Source organism: Mycteria americana, chromosome 3, assembly GCF_035582795.1.
Source record: "Mycteria americana isolate JAX WOST 10 ecotype Jacksonville Zoo and Gardens chromosome 3, USCA_MyAme_1.0, whole genome shotgun sequence".
NCBI classification, from domain to species: domain Eukaryota; kingdom Metazoa; phylum Chordata; class Aves; order Ciconiiformes; family Ciconiidae; genus Mycteria; species Mycteria americana.
The window spans coordinates 120297703-120315594 of record NC_134367.1 but is presented as its reverse complement, the minus strand read 5'-3'; the positions used below and the strand labels follow the sequence as shown (position 1 = coordinate 120315594).

The 17892-nt window shown below is 45.5% G+C and overlaps 2 protein-coding genes across 8 annotated transcripts in view; both read left to right on the top strand.

Moving 5' to 3' along the window:
* The window catches only part of GPCPD1 (glycerophosphocholine phosphodiesterase 1), a 47885-nt gene extending 46096 nt beyond the window's left edge, over positions 1–1789 (top strand). For all 4 annotated transcript variants that reach the window (XM_075496768.1, XM_075496770.1, XM_075496767.1 and 1 more), the window contains one exon: positions 6–1789. In XM_075496768.1, coding sequence (XP_075352883.1) covers positions 6–210 — 205 coding nt within the window. In that variant the 3' untranslated portion in view covers positions 211–1789. The remainder of the gene's footprint in view (positions 1–5) is intronic.
* A 2554-nt stretch (positions 1790–4343) lies between these two features.
* Positions 4344–17491, top strand: LOC142407357 (U6 snRNA (guanine-N(2))-methyltransferase THUMPD2-like). 4 transcript variants are annotated; one of them, XM_075496764.1, is made up of 10 exons: positions 4344–4463; positions 4868–5000; positions 6790–7199; positions 8422–8499; positions 9870–9922; positions 10250–10337; positions 10964–11035; positions 11657–11771; positions 13555–13630; positions 15270–17491. In XM_075496764.1, the coding sequence occupies exons 1-10, from the start codon at positions 4368–4370 to the stop codon at positions 15586–15588; spliced, it is 1440 nt and encodes a 479-aa protein (XP_075352879.1). In that variant the 5' UTR covers positions 4344–4367; the 3' UTR covers positions 15589–17491. The 4 variants fall into 4 exon arrangements, with proteins under 4 accessions (XP_075352879.1, XP_075352878.1, XP_075352880.1 ...); XM_075496763.1 differs by having other exon boundaries at positions 13513–13630; positions 15270–17490; XM_075496765.1 differs by lacking the exon at positions 8422–8499 and having other exon boundaries at positions 13513–13630.
* Positions 17492–17892: the final 401 nt, after the last annotated feature.

Genomic DNA, 17892 nt, shown 5'->3' with positions numbered 1-17892 from the left:
TTCAGGATATATGACTCGAATCCTGAACAACCCAATATATTCCAGGTGGAGCAGCTGGAACGTCTCAAGAAGGAGTTACCAGAGTTGAAAAGCTGTGTGTGTCCCACACTTAGCCACTTTAAATCCATCTCTCCATGTAAATGTCACCATAGTTGCCTGGAAGAGAAAGCTGTAGATAACTTGAAGAGTGTTCAAATGCAAAAGGACTGATTCTAGGCAGAATGCTGTTTTGTATCTATTTAACTTTCACTATTGGAACAGTGCTGTCTATGCCTTCAGGTTTGTTTTAAGTCCCCAAATAGCAATAACTGTGTTCCTCCTTCCTGACAGTACTTGGAAAAATTTCAAACAATGTTAAAATACTCAGCCAGCTATAGTTATTGTTCCAGTTTACATAGACAGTTTTAATTTTTTCCTGTAATCAAGTCTCAATTCTTGAAAAAGAAAATTAAGTATTAACACTAAGTGTGGCTTTAAAAATAAAAAAAATATTAAGCAGTCTTGAGGAGTGGAAGCTCAGAAACTAAATTGTAGGGAAATTACAATGATCTGATACTGAATATTCTGAAAAATTGTTTTGACTTTGATTTTCACTTCAATGGTACAGCTTGTCAGCCTGTATCTGACAACAGGAAATTGAGAGTGCTTATAAGATACATATAATTAGATCTGGCCTGAATAAATTGGTACCTCATATATATGTATTTGCACTGATAGATCCACCTGTACAAAGCTTTGTGCCATTTAAAAATATCTATATATTTTTAAGTAAACTGCAAAGCATATTAACTCATTTTCCTCCCACTTCATTGGACACTGTCTGCTGCTATTATTTTCTGATTTGCCAATTCATTGGTACAGTGTCTGTGTATAGCAGTCAAGGGTGAACCACAAGTATGATTTCTTTTTCATCAATCTCACACAGGCCTGCTAAACTTTAGAAATGTTGCAAATAATTTTAACAGAATTACAGAAAAATCTTCAGTGGTTGAGAATCTTTTTTGCACAGTAACCTTAAACAGAATATGTAACATGCACAAACTCTACAAAATGCATGCTTTAATTATTAAGCATGAAATTTAGGTGTTTGCTGAGGTCCTTGCATCTTTTCGGTGCTAGTTGTGTGTGAAGGGTGCAAGGACTAACTCAACTACTTAATCTTCTTTGCCTAAAACCACAAGCCTATTACTCACAAACATTTGAAGAAAAGGCTATACCATACATGGTTTTTTCTTATTTACATAATACAAGGTACTAGCTTTTGTATTTTGCAAGATTTTTTTTTCCTTGGAGCAAGAATCACAAATGTACTCAATTCAGATAATCGGTATTCTGTTGGCTGGTATCTATCCTCTGTAATTTATTACAAAGTCATAGTTTAGAGTTCTTAATAGATAAGTATGCATGTCCTTTTTCCACCTGAAGTTGCAGGTCATGCCAACAGCTGTAACTTTCTACTGAAGTGTTAATGTATAATAAGAATGGAAAGTATTTATTTTTTCTCTTGTAAATTGACAATGAAAACAATAGTGTGTACTATATTCTTGATATACAGTCATTGCTACATAGAACTGATTGTACAAAGAGTAAAGCCATGGCAAATAAGTGCTTGAGCCTGCACCGCTGTGCAGTTTCAAACAAACAGCTTGTTTTGACTTGCCTTGTACATTTTAGTATTTAAAGTTCGTTTGTCCTGCACAAACAGCATAGTAATGATTAGGTATCTGGAAGCTGTCTTTTATTTAAAAAAAAAAACAAAAAAAACAAAAAACAAACCAAACTTAAACCAAAATTTATAAGTGTGTGAGCTGTGTTGTTTGGGAGGGAGGGCCACTGAACCTGATTCTTGACATAAGGAACCTGTGGCTGTTACCTGATACAGCCAGTCCAGATTCCTCACCTATGTGATTGATTTATTAATTTTTTGCCTCATTTGTATAGCCATGTGGGGTCCTTTTGATGGGTCGGGAGGGCTTTGCCAACTGATGTGCAACCCCTACCAGAGTTATACATGTCACTGCTCATGAATGCTGGGCAGCGCATCCACAGAGATTTTGAACATGATACCTATTTTGTGTGAAGGTGGCTTAAAAGTTGTGCTGTCTGAAGCACCCTCTCAGACTAACCACAATGTGATGCTGAGAGGGGCTTGGCAACCTTAAAAATTTGTTTCCCAACCTTCAGATGTTCAGAGAATAGCAGCATTTGCCTATTCTGTTTGTGGGAGTGGGGTGTGGAAATAAATACACCCACTGTGGTGATGATTTTACAAGATAGTTTTGAGCAGCATTACAATTTTAATGTATTCTTGCAGACTCCCTTATTTATGAGTAAGTTGTGTCAGCAACTTGCTCCAAACCTGACTAGGCTTTAATAAGCTCTTCTGCTGGGTCACTTCTTAGAGCTGAGCTCGCAGCTTGGCCACATGCAACAGCTGTTCTGCCATAGCTGACAGGGCAATGCAGCAGGGATACAGGAAACCGAAGAGCAGGGCTTGTGGGAACTGGCGGGGGGGGTTAAGTTCAACTAATATCCTACCAAAAACCTCTTCTTGTAAGGAAATGCTGTGGTGACGAGCAAAGATGGGAGCATCCACCGGTATTGCTCTGTGGGTGTCCATCAGCTGCTGGTAAGCTTTAGGCTGAAGCGGCCAGGGGTGAGCGTTATGAGACTTCATCTGTGGGCAAAAAAATGATTCCTGAAAGAGGGTCACCTTGTTGAACATACAGCTCTTTGAGGGAAATTATGTGGTGTTGCTAAAGAGGATTTTAGGTGAATTTCTTGTGGAATTGTTCCATCCCTACACCCTCACCTGAGCATGTGGCTACTCTGCACCGATGCCCAGCTGGCACGAAGGCTCCTTAGAAATGCTGGACTTCTGCTGAGACCGCTACGCAGCCTAACTGCCCTGGCAGCTGCTCTCCCACATGGCAGCAGCAGGTCACTAAGGTAAGCATGTTGCCTGGTGGAAGGCAGCTGTCGGTGTTCTACTCAGCCAGTGTGCAAATTGGCACTGTATAGGTTGTTGAGTGCCTCCAGTTCCTCCAAAACCTTCTCCTCAGCTCTCCCCCAGCTGTTAACCAGCTCAATTCTCATAGGCTTCAAAAGAAAAACAGTGAAAGAGAGTGGCTGTGTTGAGGGGACCTCTATTTTCCACTGAGTTTGATGGGTTTGGGTAACTGCCTTCAGGCAAAGATGTGCTGAGAGCCTACAATTTCAATAGCCTACATTGGCGGCTGCTTCCAGAAGGTGTTGGCCTTGACCACGTACATTGCAGGTGGACTCCCCTTCCTCATTGGAGTCGCACAGCCACTGCTGGGCTCGTGCTGCAGTGGGCTCAGCTGGTGTTTGCTGTTCCAGGCGTGGCCAGGAGTCCATCTACAGAGAAATAAGAAGCAGGAAACTATCCCTGGCTGACTGAAGGAAGGGAACCAAGACAGGGTAGTTTTAAGCCTGCATTTTCTGTTGTTGTTACCATCTGTTCTTACCTCTGGCTGCTTTGGATCCTGCCACCTCTGGCTCTGGAGCGCTTGGTGGAGACCAGCATGGTCTGGAGCACAGATGGCTTTGCTCCAGCCAAGGTTTTTCCATTAATCCAGAGATGCATTAGCTGTGGTAGGCAAGACAGAATGGCACTTTTCCTGCTCTTGGAGAGTTTGGTTTTGGGCCTACCCAGAGCCTGGACTCAGGAGACCTGTGTTACTTCACCCTCTGGCTCTGTCCCCCGTAAATAAGTGGGAAGGGAGGATGAGAACCTTGCCCCGTACAACAGAGCCGTTTGGAGAACAAAAGTTCCTGCACATCCTGCAGCAGAGAAGGTCGCCGGTGGGGGGGAGCTGCTGGCTCCCAGCTGCCCTCCTGGCGCTTCCCCCCGGGCCGTGGGTGCTGAATCACTCACGGGGGGGTCTACAGCTTTTCCTCCCCGATGGTGTGGATACAGACACCTCTTCTGCACCACAGCGATCCTCCTCTCCCCGCCAGCCCTGTCAGGAGCGGTGGCGCGGTCTTCTGCCGAGACAGGAGGAGCGAGAGCTGCGCTGCAGTCATTCATCTCACCGCCTGCACTGATGATCCCTCAGGGCGTCACCTCCCGTCGCGGTGACGAGCGCATTTAGTGGCCAAGCGGTCCCGTGGCGGCAGGTGAAGATTTGCCCCCAGAGTGTACAAATATACTCCGCAACGGGCGCTTCCTAACACCTTTCTCTCGCACCGACGCAAGCGGCAGCAGGCCCCGGCGCCCTGTCCCGCCGGCCCCCTCCCAGGGCGGGCTCACGGCGGTAGAGCCACCCCCGAGGAGGGGCCCCGCCCAGGAGGGCCGGTCCCGCCAGGCCCCCTGGGCCGCGCTGAGGGTGGCGGGGCGGGCCAAGATGGCGGCGAGGGGGGGGCGGTACTTCTGCACGGCGGGCCGCGGGCTGGAGCCCTTCCTGGCGCGGGAGGTGCGGGCGCGGCTCGGCGCCACGGAGGTGAGGGGGGAGCTGGTGCCTGTGTCGGTGCCCACCCGGGACGGCCCGGTCCGGTCCGGTGCGGTGCGGTCCGGCTCGGCGGGGAACGCGGCCTCGTTGGCTTCGCGCCCCGGAGCCGGGCGGCCGCGGCGTGGGCTGTGCCGGCACCTGCGTGGGGCCCCACGGGTCTGGTCTTGGTTTGGGACGGAAAGGACTCCTCAGGACCGTCTGGTGCCGGCCCTGCCGTGGGCAGGGACACCTGCCACTCGGTCAGGCCGTGTCCCCTCGCCACTCGCGGTGAGCTGAGGTCTGCGCTGCCCTCCTCCCCGCGAAGGGGCGAGCGGGTGTGAGGGGCTGCTGGGCTGGTGAGAGCTCTCGCCCAAAGCCCCTTCCCGCTTTGGTTTGGTTTCTGTTTTTCCCCTGAGGTGGACTGCGTCTCAGGAAAGGTCTTCTTCAGCACAGAGGCGGAGCCGAGTGAGCTGAGGAGACTCAAGTCTGGAGAGCGACTGTTTTTGCTGCTTAAGAAACACACCCCACTTGCAGTTTCTAGAAATAAAGGTATGGCACTGACTCCTTCCCTCGGCTCATCCCCTGCGGTTTGCTCGCGGGGTGTGTTCTCAGAAACGTGAAGGCCCAGTTCAAGTCCTATTTATAAAGTTACTATTTGATTTACTTTATTTTTTTACTAACAGCTGTAGTTCTAATTGACAGTAATGAATTCTGGAGTATTCTTCACCCAGATATGTTTTTGATGCTTTTTTTTGTGCTGAAAATGGCTTTAAAAATGTTTGAAATGGGTATCTTACCAGCTTGTGTTCTGCTGGCACTGTACATATATGTGTATGTGTAACACCACCACCTGCCCCCCCCCCCCCCCCCCCCAAAAAAAAAAAAACCCCAAACAAACTAAAAAACCACCACAACCAAACCACAAACCCAAAGAAACCCACCCCACCCTGAAACTGAAGTCCAGTTCTGGACCCCTTGTATGCATTTTAAGGATGACTCATTTTCCTTTAGGCTAAGTGGATCCAGACGTATATCCTGTGTTACTTAACTGTTCAGTACACAGATTTCTTGTACATCTCAGCTACTTGGGTCACATTCTTTGTCAGTGTTGGAATAAAAATTTCCAGTAAGATGGCTTGATATCTGCGTGCTGGTGGGACTTTATTTGGGAGATCTCAGATGGCCTTGGGCTTTGAGGATCAAATTTAACCATGATTCTCAATGAGAAAAAGAAATACCTTCCGCCCCTTCCCCCAACCCTTGACCAGCTTCAGGGTTTTCAAGTGAATTGTCCTGTATATTCCTTGTGCCTCTCTTGTTGTAGCTAGGTCAAGAGGACTGCCCACAGGTGTAAGTTTAGGGGTGTGTTGGGGACTTTGCAGGATTGAAGGCAGGTTGATGACTAGTGAGGAGAGATGTCCTTTATAAAGTTGTGGCTTTTATTCTGAGCTGAATCAAAGTGATTCATGTTCAGGTCTGTCTTTCAATCCTGCAGAGTGTCCCACATCTCTAATTGTCACTGAAATCAGGAATAAAACCTCTTAACACCAATGTAGCATTAAGAAGCAGGCATTTTCTTTATTGCAGCGCTGGATGCACAGGGGATCCTTCCGCCTAACTAGTTTACACAGATCTAGGTTCATTTATACAGCATATCTTTCCATATGCATAGGTTTTCACACTACTTAGCGGGACTATGTTAATTAGTATCTTACGTAATGATGATTCAGCATAACGCATGCTCAGTTTTTCATGTGGGGGTCCTCAGGTGGTCGTAGACGCCAAAACCATGCTTTTCAGGTCATGAATTTGGGGTCATTCTTCTTTTTAAGGCTTAAGTTTCTGCATTGTTAAATATCACGTGCTAGAAGATCCGGTTTTACCAGGATATTCTTGAGTTTTCTTTTGTTCCTTCTTGGTTGACCCTTTGAACTTTACTCTTTACACGTTCCTCACTTATTTTCCAACATAATCCTGGACCAAGTGCTTTCTCTGAGGAGGATGGCATGGTAGGCTGGTGCTCCTTCCCTGGGAATGACTCTCGGAGGTGGTCTGGTTTTGTAGAGCTGCTGAATTCTTCTGCAGAATTCAACCCCTGCATGATTTAATCTTGGTTCTGCAGAGCTTGTAATCAGATGGATGCCTGGGTCTCTGCTGGTGGGGTAGGTGGGTGTTGAGAGCTCACCTGTGCCTGTGATTGCTGCTGCTGCTGCTGTGGTTCCTGGATTCACACATTGATGAAATGTGAACACAGTCTCTGTTAACAGCTGTTTGGAATCCATAGGAAAATCAAATGCTGAGACTGAACTACTTAACCTGAATCTACTTTTTCTTCCAGGGAAAATGCTGCATGAGATTAAAAGCCTCATCACTGAGGAACCGAAGTATTGGCTGGATGTTATCTCTATCTGGAGAAACCTTCATGAGGGGAAAGAAGACTATGTCTCTCAAGAAAACCCAATGCCTCTGAAAGGGAAATCAGAAGAAGAGGCCAATATTGCAACTAAAAGACAGAAAATGGAACAAGTGAGAGAGACTGTGTCTGAAGAATGTCAAGCGGAAGCTGGAGAGAGGTGTGGGGTAGCAGAGAGGAAGAGCGATCAGGACTGCTGGACTGAAAGCAAGGCTTCCTTAGAAGACCCTTCTAACAGCAGTGGAGAGAAGCCTATTGCGAATGAGCAGCTTAGCTTCACTTTCAGAGTTTCTTGTCGTTGTAGTGGAGCAATTGCCAAAATACTTCCTTCGCAGGTATACTAAAGTATCTATGTTTCCACAGAATTTAGCAAAGATGAAGGGAGATGTGTAGTTTATTTGTCATGTCAATTGTGTGTTGTATGTTTTAGAGTAACAAACTGATCAAAGCTTTTTCTGTATTTTCTGGAAAAAAAGCCCTTAACCTGCATTTACCTGGAACAAGTGGAAATACAGGGGCTGTTGTTAATTTCTGGGCACTGTTACCCTGCCTATTTTTCAAATCAATGCCTTTTATTGAGGATAAGTAAAGGTAAGAGATTGAGGTAGGTGCGCTTGTGGAGTCCGAGGAGTAATCTGGTAGTAGTTTACAGGTACTTAAAAGGCTGTTGCGAGGACAGTGGAGCCAGACTCCTCTCAGTTGTGGCAGAGAGTGTAAAAGAAGGCGCAAAACCGGAACTTGCAGCTCAGCTTCGGTGGGCTCTGGTTGGACATTGGTGAGAGCTTGTTCCCCAGGAGGGTGGTGCAGCCCTGGGAGGTGTCCTGGGGGTGTGGATCTTGGTCCCTGGGAGAGAGCGGTGGCATAGAGACCTCCTCCAGGGGCCCTTTCCATCCAGCACTCTTCCCATCTATAATATCTTTCTACTGTGAGGAAAATAAAAAAATAAAAAAAGAAACCTTGTGTAGCTGCAATTTATGTAGATTTCTCTTATTCGAAGATAATAGTAGTTTGACTAGATTTTTTTTTTTTTGTTCCCTGCTAAAGCTAGTACCTTGGGAAGATGGGACACATGAGCCTGCCAACGTGACTGTTTGCTTAAATTTGTGCTGTGCTTTTGAACTCTCATGTTCCGAAGGTAGTGAAAGCTTTCTAGATGCCATAAAGGCATTAAAATTGTGAGTTGCAGTTGTGCCTTCACAGGTTTACTCTTAGGTAATCTAGTTTACAGCCATCAGAAATATTTTCTGCGTGATATATATAATGCTGAAATGATGACAACTTTTGTTGTACCTTGGGCAGGACTTGAACTTCAGCCTCCCGCAGTGCAGCTGAGTGACAGTCATTTTGTGCTGCGGTGTGTTTGCTCTGCCCCTCGCTCGCTCGCTGTGCCCTGTTGTACCTCTTCTGTATGATCTTTGTATGAATTGTTCTCCTAGGGATAGAGAGAGACTCTTTCTTTTCCCAGGTTTCTGTAAGGATTGTGCAGTCAAGGCTGGGATCTCTAGTTTTCTTACTTCTGTTCTGTTTACTGCCTGTGACTGTTCTTCCCCCTTGCAGGAGATCGGAAGAGCCGTTGGCATAGCCCTCATGAAGCAGTGTGGGTGGCGGGCTGATCTGCGGAACCCCGATCTAGAGGTAGTGGTGCCTGTCTGCCAGATGGCCTATTGCTGCTTCCAGAATTGTCCCCAATATCTTTTGTTTTGTTCTCTGCTCCCTTTGCACGCGGGACCGTGGCCTGTCCCCGTTTGTCTTTCTGCCGCTGAATTTAACTAGAAATCCTCTGGTAGCGCTGAGCTAAGCTTTTCAGTAGCCACTGTGTGCGTGCCTTCTAGAGCACTTAAATAAATGCCAGAATGGCCAGCATGGGCCTGTACGTGAGGGGAAGGATCCATGCAGGCGATGTCTCGGGATCCAGCATGCTTAGAAACTGCTGGGCTCTGACTGTGTTGAAAATGGTTAGGGTTAGGACTTACCCCCATTGGGCAGCTAGTTTAGCGTCTGTAGGGGAAGAGAGCGAGCAGCAAGGTCGTATTGTCGAGGAACTCAACTTGAGAATGCCATTTATGGAAGAGCCTCCTCCTAGACCCTGTTCCTGACAAGCAGCTTGCTTAAGGCACGCTCCAGGGTGCAAGCTGTCTGGAGACCTTGGAAAGGACTTGCTGCTCTTGACAAGCTGTGTCTCCATCACTGTGCTTGGTGTGTGGAAGCTGCTCTCAGCACTGATGCTGGGAGGCCTGAGGTGTTGTGTAAAAGCTCTGAGTTAATCTGCTGGCTCTGGTTTTCCCAGGTTGTGTGTCAAATGCGGCTTTGTTGAGCCTCAAGTGGGGCTCTTGTTCTTGTCCAGATTTTTGCTCTGAAACCATTCAAGTGCTGAGGGCTGGGGTATTTCAAAAGCAGCATCATGTTTCTGTTTGGTCTTCCTGGGGAGGGATTGCAGTCATGCAAGACCTGTTGGGGTGCTCAGTCTTCTTTTGGGATGCTCTCTATGGGACAGGAGGACAATTTCTTTGAGCTGTGTATATTTCTGGAAGGATTACTCAGGTCTGCCTTCCATGTGAAATACTGCTTAGTGGCACTTGGTTTTGGTGGGGTTTTTTTTGTTTGGTTTTTTTTTAAAAGGGTGTGTGTGTGAATAGCTGAGTGCTGGTAGCTAGTATACTGTGAATAACCTTACCCTGCTTAGAGCAAATGGTTTTATAAATAAAAATATCCATTCAATGTTACAAAAATCATCTGCCTTAAAGATTCAAGTGCTTCCTGATGGATTCGTGGCTGACAAAATCCCCTCCCTGCTTGCCTAAATATTAAATCATCTTTAAAGTGGCATTCAGATTACCTAGTGTGATTTCTTTCAATTAATCCTAATTGTCTGAAGGGTGCATTTTTGTTCTTAAAAACCAGGATCATAAGTTCATAGAAACATCTTCTGTGTCTGGTTTAAATTAGTTAAAGCTATTGTTGTGTCAGGTTGAGTGTTTCTAATGTTATTTTTTTTCCTCTTTCAGATCTTTGTACATCTTAATGACATTCACTCTGTGGTGGGGATTCCTCTTTTCAGGTAAGGCATTCTCCTTACCAGATTTGTCTTGGCAGTACCAGAACAGGCATAATTTCTAAATAATCTTGCTGTCCACTGTGAGTATTTATCTCCTGGTTTAATATTCACTGGACTGTCCCGTTAGTCTTGCGGTCTGTCTGGAGCTTATCTGAGCACGTAGGCCAGACTTTGCAGTGAGTTCTGGATAAAAGCAGCCTGTGGTTTCTATCTGTCTGTCTGTCTGCAGATCTGTCCAGTTCATTTGTTCTTTCGTATTACATGGGCTTTTCTAGGTGGTTGTACCTTTATCTTATGTTGATTTTTTTTTTTTTTTTTTTCTGTCGGCAGGCTTCCGTTGGCAAACAGGGCGTATATCAGAACAGCAGGACTGCGGTCAACAGTTGCATGGGCCATGGCATCTCTGGCTGAAATCAGTGTAGGTGAATGTTCATGGCAAAGCTGTAGAGTCCTGAATGGGTGGCGGGGCGGGGGCGTTGCTGCTGGTCAGAGCTGGAGCTGGAAGCTTTGAAAAGAAGTGTGGTTATTTTAATGCCCCATCCTCTAATGCATGTGGACAGGGTTTGCCTTGTCTGTGATCAGAGTGCGCTGTCACCTGCTGTTCAACCAGATATCTGCTGTAATCCCAGGTCCTTCTCAGCAGAGGTGTTATTCCTTGTATGGATATATGTGTAAATGGCAAGATTTTTTCACTGTTGAGGCTTCAAACCTTGTTTGGGGTTGTTCTCCCAAGGGAAAACAGAAGCAAGTGTGATGTTTTCCACAGATTAATTTGGTACCAATATCTGCCTGCAGTCCAGTCATAATTTTTTCCCCTCAATGTCACGTCAAGGCTAGATGTGTCGATGCATTGTCTGTAGTGAAACTGTTGATGCTTTTTACTAGACTCTCTTAAAACAAGTTTGGGCTGGTAAACCAGTGATTATTGTGACCTACCCTGGATTCAGTGGGAGTATGTAGGTGATCTGTACATGCCTGAGTAACCTTTGTCCTGGGAGAGGAGTCTGTCTTGCTTGGGATGCAATAACCCCTTTATTTTTGTAGGCGGGTGCCTTTGTGCTGGATCCCATGTGTGGGCTAGGAACGATACTGCTGGAAGCTGCCAAAGAGTGGCCCGTGAGTATCACAGTGGCAACAGGCAGGACCTTTGCAAGACGGCTTGTAGTTGCATCAAGAAAAATGTGTCCCACAGTTACACCAAAGCCCGTTACTGGAAAGCTGGGACCAACCTGATCTTTCTAGGCAGTTGTGAAAAGTGTTTTAGTACAAATGGTCCTGCACAGGAATGTAGAACAAAGTCCTATGTACTTATGCAGGCATGTACTGGGAGCCCTGGATTTATACTGCAGGTTTTGTGCGAGGCAACTATGGACTTGTAAAACTGCCTGGGCTTATCCTGAGAATGGAGGTGTCAATGGGACAGTACAGTCAGTTGTCAGTATTAGAGGCAGCGTAGCTCTGTCTCTGTAGCTAGCTGGGGTCTTGCTGTTAGGACATAGCCTCAGTATTTCTGTAAGTTCCAAGTGTCTTGAGCAGACCAGAACACGAAAGGAGTGAAGACAGTGCATACTTCCCCCATTCCTCTGGGTCTGCGTATTGCTCTGTGTAATGGTACGAGATCTCCCAGCAAGGGGTTTGTCTTGGAAGAGCTGTGCAACAAGGGAGTTCTGAGAAGGGTTTATAAAATAACTACACCTGTTTGTCAACTAGGTGACTTTTCTCTTTTTCTCTGAACAGGAAGCCTGTTACTGGGGTGCTGATATAAGCGATTCACAGTTAGAGGGTGCAGATGCAAATATTAGGACTGCAGGCCTGATGGATAAGATTGAGTTACTTAAAGCTTCTGTGAAAGGTATGTCTGTAGGCTTCCCAAGTGAGACACATTTGAAATTTTTTGTGGTTCTGGGATTACACAGGTACTGTAGGTTCTCTTGAGGTGATGCTAACTCTCAACAAATAGCTGAGCAGTGATTCTGTAGTGCTAGTGAACGGATAATTATTTGTTCTCCGCTTCCCGCCCCCGAACTTTGGCAAGAATAAACTCGCCAGAAGACAATGAAAAGAATAATTGTCAGGCATGGTCAGTAGTTGTCTGTCTTAATGGTAAATGTGTGAATACCACAAAGAGTGCATACCATGTGAGAGTTTTTTGTGTCTTACGGGAACACAGCAAGGACAAACGCAGATGAAATGTGGCTTGTAACTGAAATGTACCAAATGAGTAATAGTGGGGACTCATTAAGCTCAGTGTTGAATTGTTGATGTTTTGCAGTAGGAGTATTTTAAATGGTGATGCCTTTTTCCTGGAAGAGGGAGTCTGTTTGCTCTCAGTTCATGAGCTAGTCTGGGGAGAAGGTAATAATTTTATGCCCTTATTCTGAAGCTCAAAGCCTGAGTCTAAATTAATCCTATATGAAATCAATGACAGACAAAAGCTGGCTGTTTTTTCCTGTGCGTGGTTGATAAAGTATGAGTATTTTTTGCCTTGCAATATCTATTTCTTACCAGAATGGTAAGAAATGTTATTTTTTTTTTATAAGAATATATATATAGCTTTATTTCTTACTTAAAAGCTGTGATTGGGCTTGGCGTCTAGGATAATGGAAGGTACTTTGATGTCAGGCTTTTCTACTACTGAAGAAGTAATTGGTGTCTTTGTCAGTGGTCAGAAGCAGTTATTTCTGCATGTTTTGAGGAGGACCAAAGGTAACTTGTCCTTACATTTGTAGATAAAATTGTTGTGCTGCAAGCGTTGCTCTGAGGATGGTCCAAGAGCCGTGTCCAGCCAGTTCTTGAAAGGCTGGCATAGAATCACAGCAGGGTTTAGGTGAGCAGGCACTGCTGGAGGTCTTTAGTCCTGTCATGTGCTGGGAGTGGGGCTAACCCCAAAGCTGGGTCAGGTTGCTCAGGGCCTTGTCCAGTTGAGTTTTGAGCATCCTGACGGATGGAGAACCCATAGTCTCGTCCTTTCACATGCTGGCTACGCTCTGGTCAGCATGGCCTGGTATGTGTCTGGCCTTCATCACCCCAAGGGTGCAGTGCTGCCTCATGGTCAAGAGAACTGACTATTCCCAGGATGCAGAAACTCTGGGGAGACACTTCAAAGGCACTAGCTCTGACAGAATCCAAGTGATTCTGGCTGTAACTAGATTGTTGGGGGAGAAAAAGGGGATGGAGAGGAATTTAACATGTGATTCCTTGCCATTCATACGTGTGCATCTGCACATGTGTGATAAGTAAAGTGCTTGCAAGCTTGGCTCTTCTTTTGCATTTTGCTTGTAAAGATGTGGTTTGTGTTGAGAAGCAGCAGTTAGTTTGGACCCATGCAGTCCCCTGTTTGGAGAGCTGTGGTATTGGGGCAAACGTAACAGGGAATCCGCAAGCTAAACCACGCTGTCATGCATTTGTCTCTTCCCAGTCTGCATTGGGTTGGTGGCTTTGTAGTGCCGTTTGTGAGGGTAAGTACAGAAGGAGCTGTGAACCTGGGTGCATAACCCGTGGAAGAGCTGGCAGAGAGTTCTGTAAGGTGAATGGGGGCATAGCTGCTGTTCACTTTTCACAGTCAGATGTAAAGACCTGCCTTTATTCTGCAGCGTTGCCGTTGCCTTCAGAAAGCTTTGACGCTGTGATTTCAGATATTCCGTTTGGGAAGAAGTTCAAGATCACAAAAGACAGACAGCTCCTTCTGGGTATTCTCCAGGAAATGGAGAGGTACGTGTGGCCTTTGACGTGCTTGGGGTTTGGTGTAAATGTCGTGATGGTTTGGGGTTTGGTGTAAACATCATGATGGTTTGTGATCCTAAGCGTTCAGTGAGCTTCAGGTTTGCTTCATGCCAAACACTCTCCAGCTCTGTAATCTGATCCTGTGCAGGCTGTGAAATTCTGAGCCCTTTACTTGTCCCTTAAAGGCTGTTGTGGCTTGTTGGACAAGCTGTGGACATGCCAATGGCAGACCAGGCTGACAAGGAATGAGCTTGTTGTGTGAGCCACACTCACAAATACTCTTTACAAAGCATGATGGTGAAGTATTTGTGAGCCACATTCACAAATGTTCTTTACAAGGCAGAAAGGAGAAAGAGGAGGGGATGACCTAGACAAACTGAAAGCATAGCCAGGCAAATAAAGCAATAATCCTTTCTCAGTGGAGGCCAGCTTGTATAAAATCATCGGCTTTCCTTCTGGGTTCACAACCAAGCTTTCACTAGCCTGCCTTGGCAGGAGGGATCTCAGAGCAGAAAATGGTGGTATGCATTTTCCTTTCTGTTAGTGTGTACTTGAATATCTGGCTAGCCACCTGGTCTGCTTTTAGATGCCGCCTCTGATCTCTCACCCTGTCGTTTTGTGGCAGAGTTGAGCCAGGCTAATAGCGGGCTGCTTCTAATGGGCAGTTCAAACCATCTGCCCCTTTATTTAATTTCTTGGCTGAAAACAAGCCCTCTCTATAGGACTGGTGTTCAGCGGGTGTTTATCTTGCTCACCCAGTGCAGGAATGTGGTGGGAAGTTGGTGAAAAAGGTGAGGTAGCTCCACAGAATGGCAGGGCAATCCTATGTCAGCTTGTGCTGACCATCCCTCCCTTTGGCCGTGCTTGTCTCCTGGTCTCATTTGGTCTCTTGGGCCATCCTAAGCAAAATCTTTCCTTGGGAAGGTGGAGGTGAGGAAGGGACCATTACCGTGAGAGCTCCACTGGTAAGACTGTTCAATCCACTTGCTGTGAACAGAGCCAGGATGGTCCTTTTTTCCCCTTCTTTCAAGGCCAAGTGTAATGTTTCCTCATGTACTAAGAAAAATGGATTTCAAACAATGTTCAATTTTCCTGTGTTTCCTGAGTTGGAAAGCCATTAAGGATCAGTGGAACATAGAAAGGGCAGACCTTTTAAAGTTTCCAAAGGGTAAGGACGGCTTCAGATTTGCCTTACCAACCTGAGAATCTTTTGCTGCCCTGGGAAGCTGTTCCTTTGCAGAGTGGTGGAGGCTCATGCGACCCAGAAACGGGGTTTGAGGGTGACACTGCCCTCAATCCTTGAATTGAGGGGAAATATAGAATACTAAGAGGGAAAAACACTGGGTTCATCTTCCCTGCTAACCCAATGGAAAGAACTCCTGAGGCTGCAAATGTGTGGGATTGAGGATAGAGCCCAGTTCTCCCATTTAGGAAGAGTTATGAAGATAGGGCATTTAAATTCCATTTGGAGAGGTAGTTTACTGAGTTGAGCCATGACCCTTAACATCTTTAGGTGTTTTATCGAATGCAGCTGGCATCTGCAGCATCAGCAGTGTTGAGTTCTGCGCGGACAAAAGAATGCCAGGCAGGCTGAACACCTAACCTTTATTTTTCCTGCAATTGCCAGAGTACTTCATGTTGGAGGCACTATCGTATTGCTGCTGAGCCAAGATCTCCATAAGCGCATGGGTGGCATTGCCAAGTGTGCTGAAAATGACTCTCCTAATGCCATTTCTGATGGTGCAAGTGAAACCGCCGCTGCAAAAGCCCTGAATGTTGATGGGAATTCTTCCTCCTTGGTGAATGGTGTTGAAGAATCCTTTCTCAGCAGCAGACAGACACATTTTGGGTCTCTGGTGCCAGATGGTGTATATGGAGTTAGTCTTGGGAAGACGGATGCTTTCATATGCAAATACAGGAAGATCTCTACTGCTGGGGATCAGTAGCTTTCTTGCACTGTGCCTACGTGAACCTGAATCCTGATACACTTGAGAAGAAGCATGGCAGTGATCTGGTGCAACCCTGCTGACCTGAAGGAACCCTGTGCCATTTGTTAGCTCCCCTCACTTTCTTGGCATGTGCCAACGCGCTGCTTTTCTTTGTTTGGTTTTTAGGAGAGGTGGAAGATGCCTACTAGCGCTTCAGGTGTTTTTACTGTAAAATGCTGTAATGAGTCAGAGTCCTCAAATCCTTGTTTAGGCAAAGCCTCTCAGTATTGGGAGGAGGTTCTTTGGAAGAGAAAGTCTTTATTTGCAGAACTACAAAACCAAATGCGGTGATATTAAATGTGAATGGATTTTCACCTTCAGCAATATTTTTAGGAAGCACATCTTGTCTGAAGAAGCCTCCAGCTCTTTTTGAAGGCTGGATGTATGCTTTACTATGTGCCTTGCAGTGTTGTGTTATTTTAGAGCTTGTTTCTGATGAGTTGGAAATGTCACTATTGTGACATTGGAGTGGAAAATAAACTGTTTTGGGTGTTAATTCTTTGCAGTGTTTGCATGTATCTAATGGGTATGCTTTAGCTTTTTAGGGTGAAGAGACTTATTTCTATCAAAACTAATGCTTTTCCTCACTTGGTAATGTTACTCCAAGGGCACAATTTGGAAGATGGAAAAACTTGCCAAGTGGATGACCAATGAGAGGTGACTTGTGCCTGGAAGAAGTGACCTCTGCCTGCAAAGAAGTATATGGAAAAATTCTCCTGAAAAGAGAGAGAGCAAGTCTTAGCAATTCTTTTAGACTCTGCAAAAGATATTTGGGGGTGGTGGTGGGGGACTAGTCTAATGCAAGGCTTTCCCATGGCTGCTGTGCTGACAGGGAAGTCTTTGTATTGAGAATTACTGCAGATTGCTTTCAGATGCGATTTTGGACAAGCCTTTGCCCCTTGGCAAGCTGGGAGGGAATCGTGCAGTATGTTCCTCTGCTGTGATTAGTGTAGAGATAACAATGAGTAGTGTGTCTGGGTTTGTTTGGGCTTTTTTTGCTGTTTTCTTTTTCTTTTTTTGAAGTTTGTTGTGTGTAGGCTGTTGGAAGCATGACTATCTGTGTGCTTTCCATGGCAGAGTCACTACTCTGGACATCTTAGAATTTGAAGTAAGAGCCCGTGGTGCGGACTGAACTATGGAGACACAAAGGGAATGAGGCTATGGGTCAGCTTGGGACAATGCTGCTGCTATGAGTCCTGCTGTTTAGCTGGTACCTGGAAAGGCGCTAGTGCACCGCAAGTACGGATTTTTGGCTTAAAACAATATTTGTATAATTATACAAATTATACAAAAATTGTATTATTTGTATAATAGGACTTTGTGACCAGTATCCTCATATGTTTTAATCAGATTTGTTCTGAAAATGTCACTAGCTCCTGCCCACCTTCTTTCTTGACTTTAGTTGCCATAGCACTCTACAGAGTGTAGTGACCTATGGAGCCATCGTCCGAGAAACAAATTTCTGACAGCTGAACACAGTATTGTTAAAAAGAAATAAAATAAAAGCAATTTTCCAAACATTTTTTGCTAGACTAGCAATGTCTCTGAAGCCTGTGAAATTTCTCCAGCTTGGCTTGCACATCCCAGCTGCATGCAGGATGCATAACTTCAGGATCTCCTCACTTGTATCCACTACAGTCGTGCCTCATTTGATTATCTTGCTGGTACAATTTGCCCCCAAACAGGTCTTTAAGTATTAACAAGACTCCCTGATGAGCTCAGCTCTTGCTTAAAGCAAGCTTTAAAGTCATTTTTCTTGTTCATCTCAGAGCTTAAAACAAACGCTGACTTTGATGTGTTTGTTTCTTGCTATGAAAAGAATGTGTTGGGAAAAGAAATAAGGAATAAAATCTTAGCTCGTGCTTCAGTGGTGCCCCTTTCTCCTGTGTTGCCTTCATTCTCTGGCACAGATAGAAGGAACTCCTAGTTTTGCTGTTAATTTTTTTAGCGTCTTTGTTCCACCATATGGTGATGCGTGGAGACCCTGCTGCCATTGGTGCGTTGGGCCAATAATGACTTACAGGGAAGGCTGCCAGAGAAAATTCGTTTTTTAACAGTTCTTTCCACAATCTATCAATCAAAATCTTTGATTTTTAGAGGAGTGCCACTGGTCTCAGGATGTATCCATATAACTGTCTGCCTGCAAATTATTTGCAAACGCCAGTACTCCCAGCATTGCAGAAGAGCATTGCCACACCAAGGAACAGTGAGAGGTTTGACATCGGCTGTGCTGGGAAGCACCTGGGTAGATCTCTAGACACA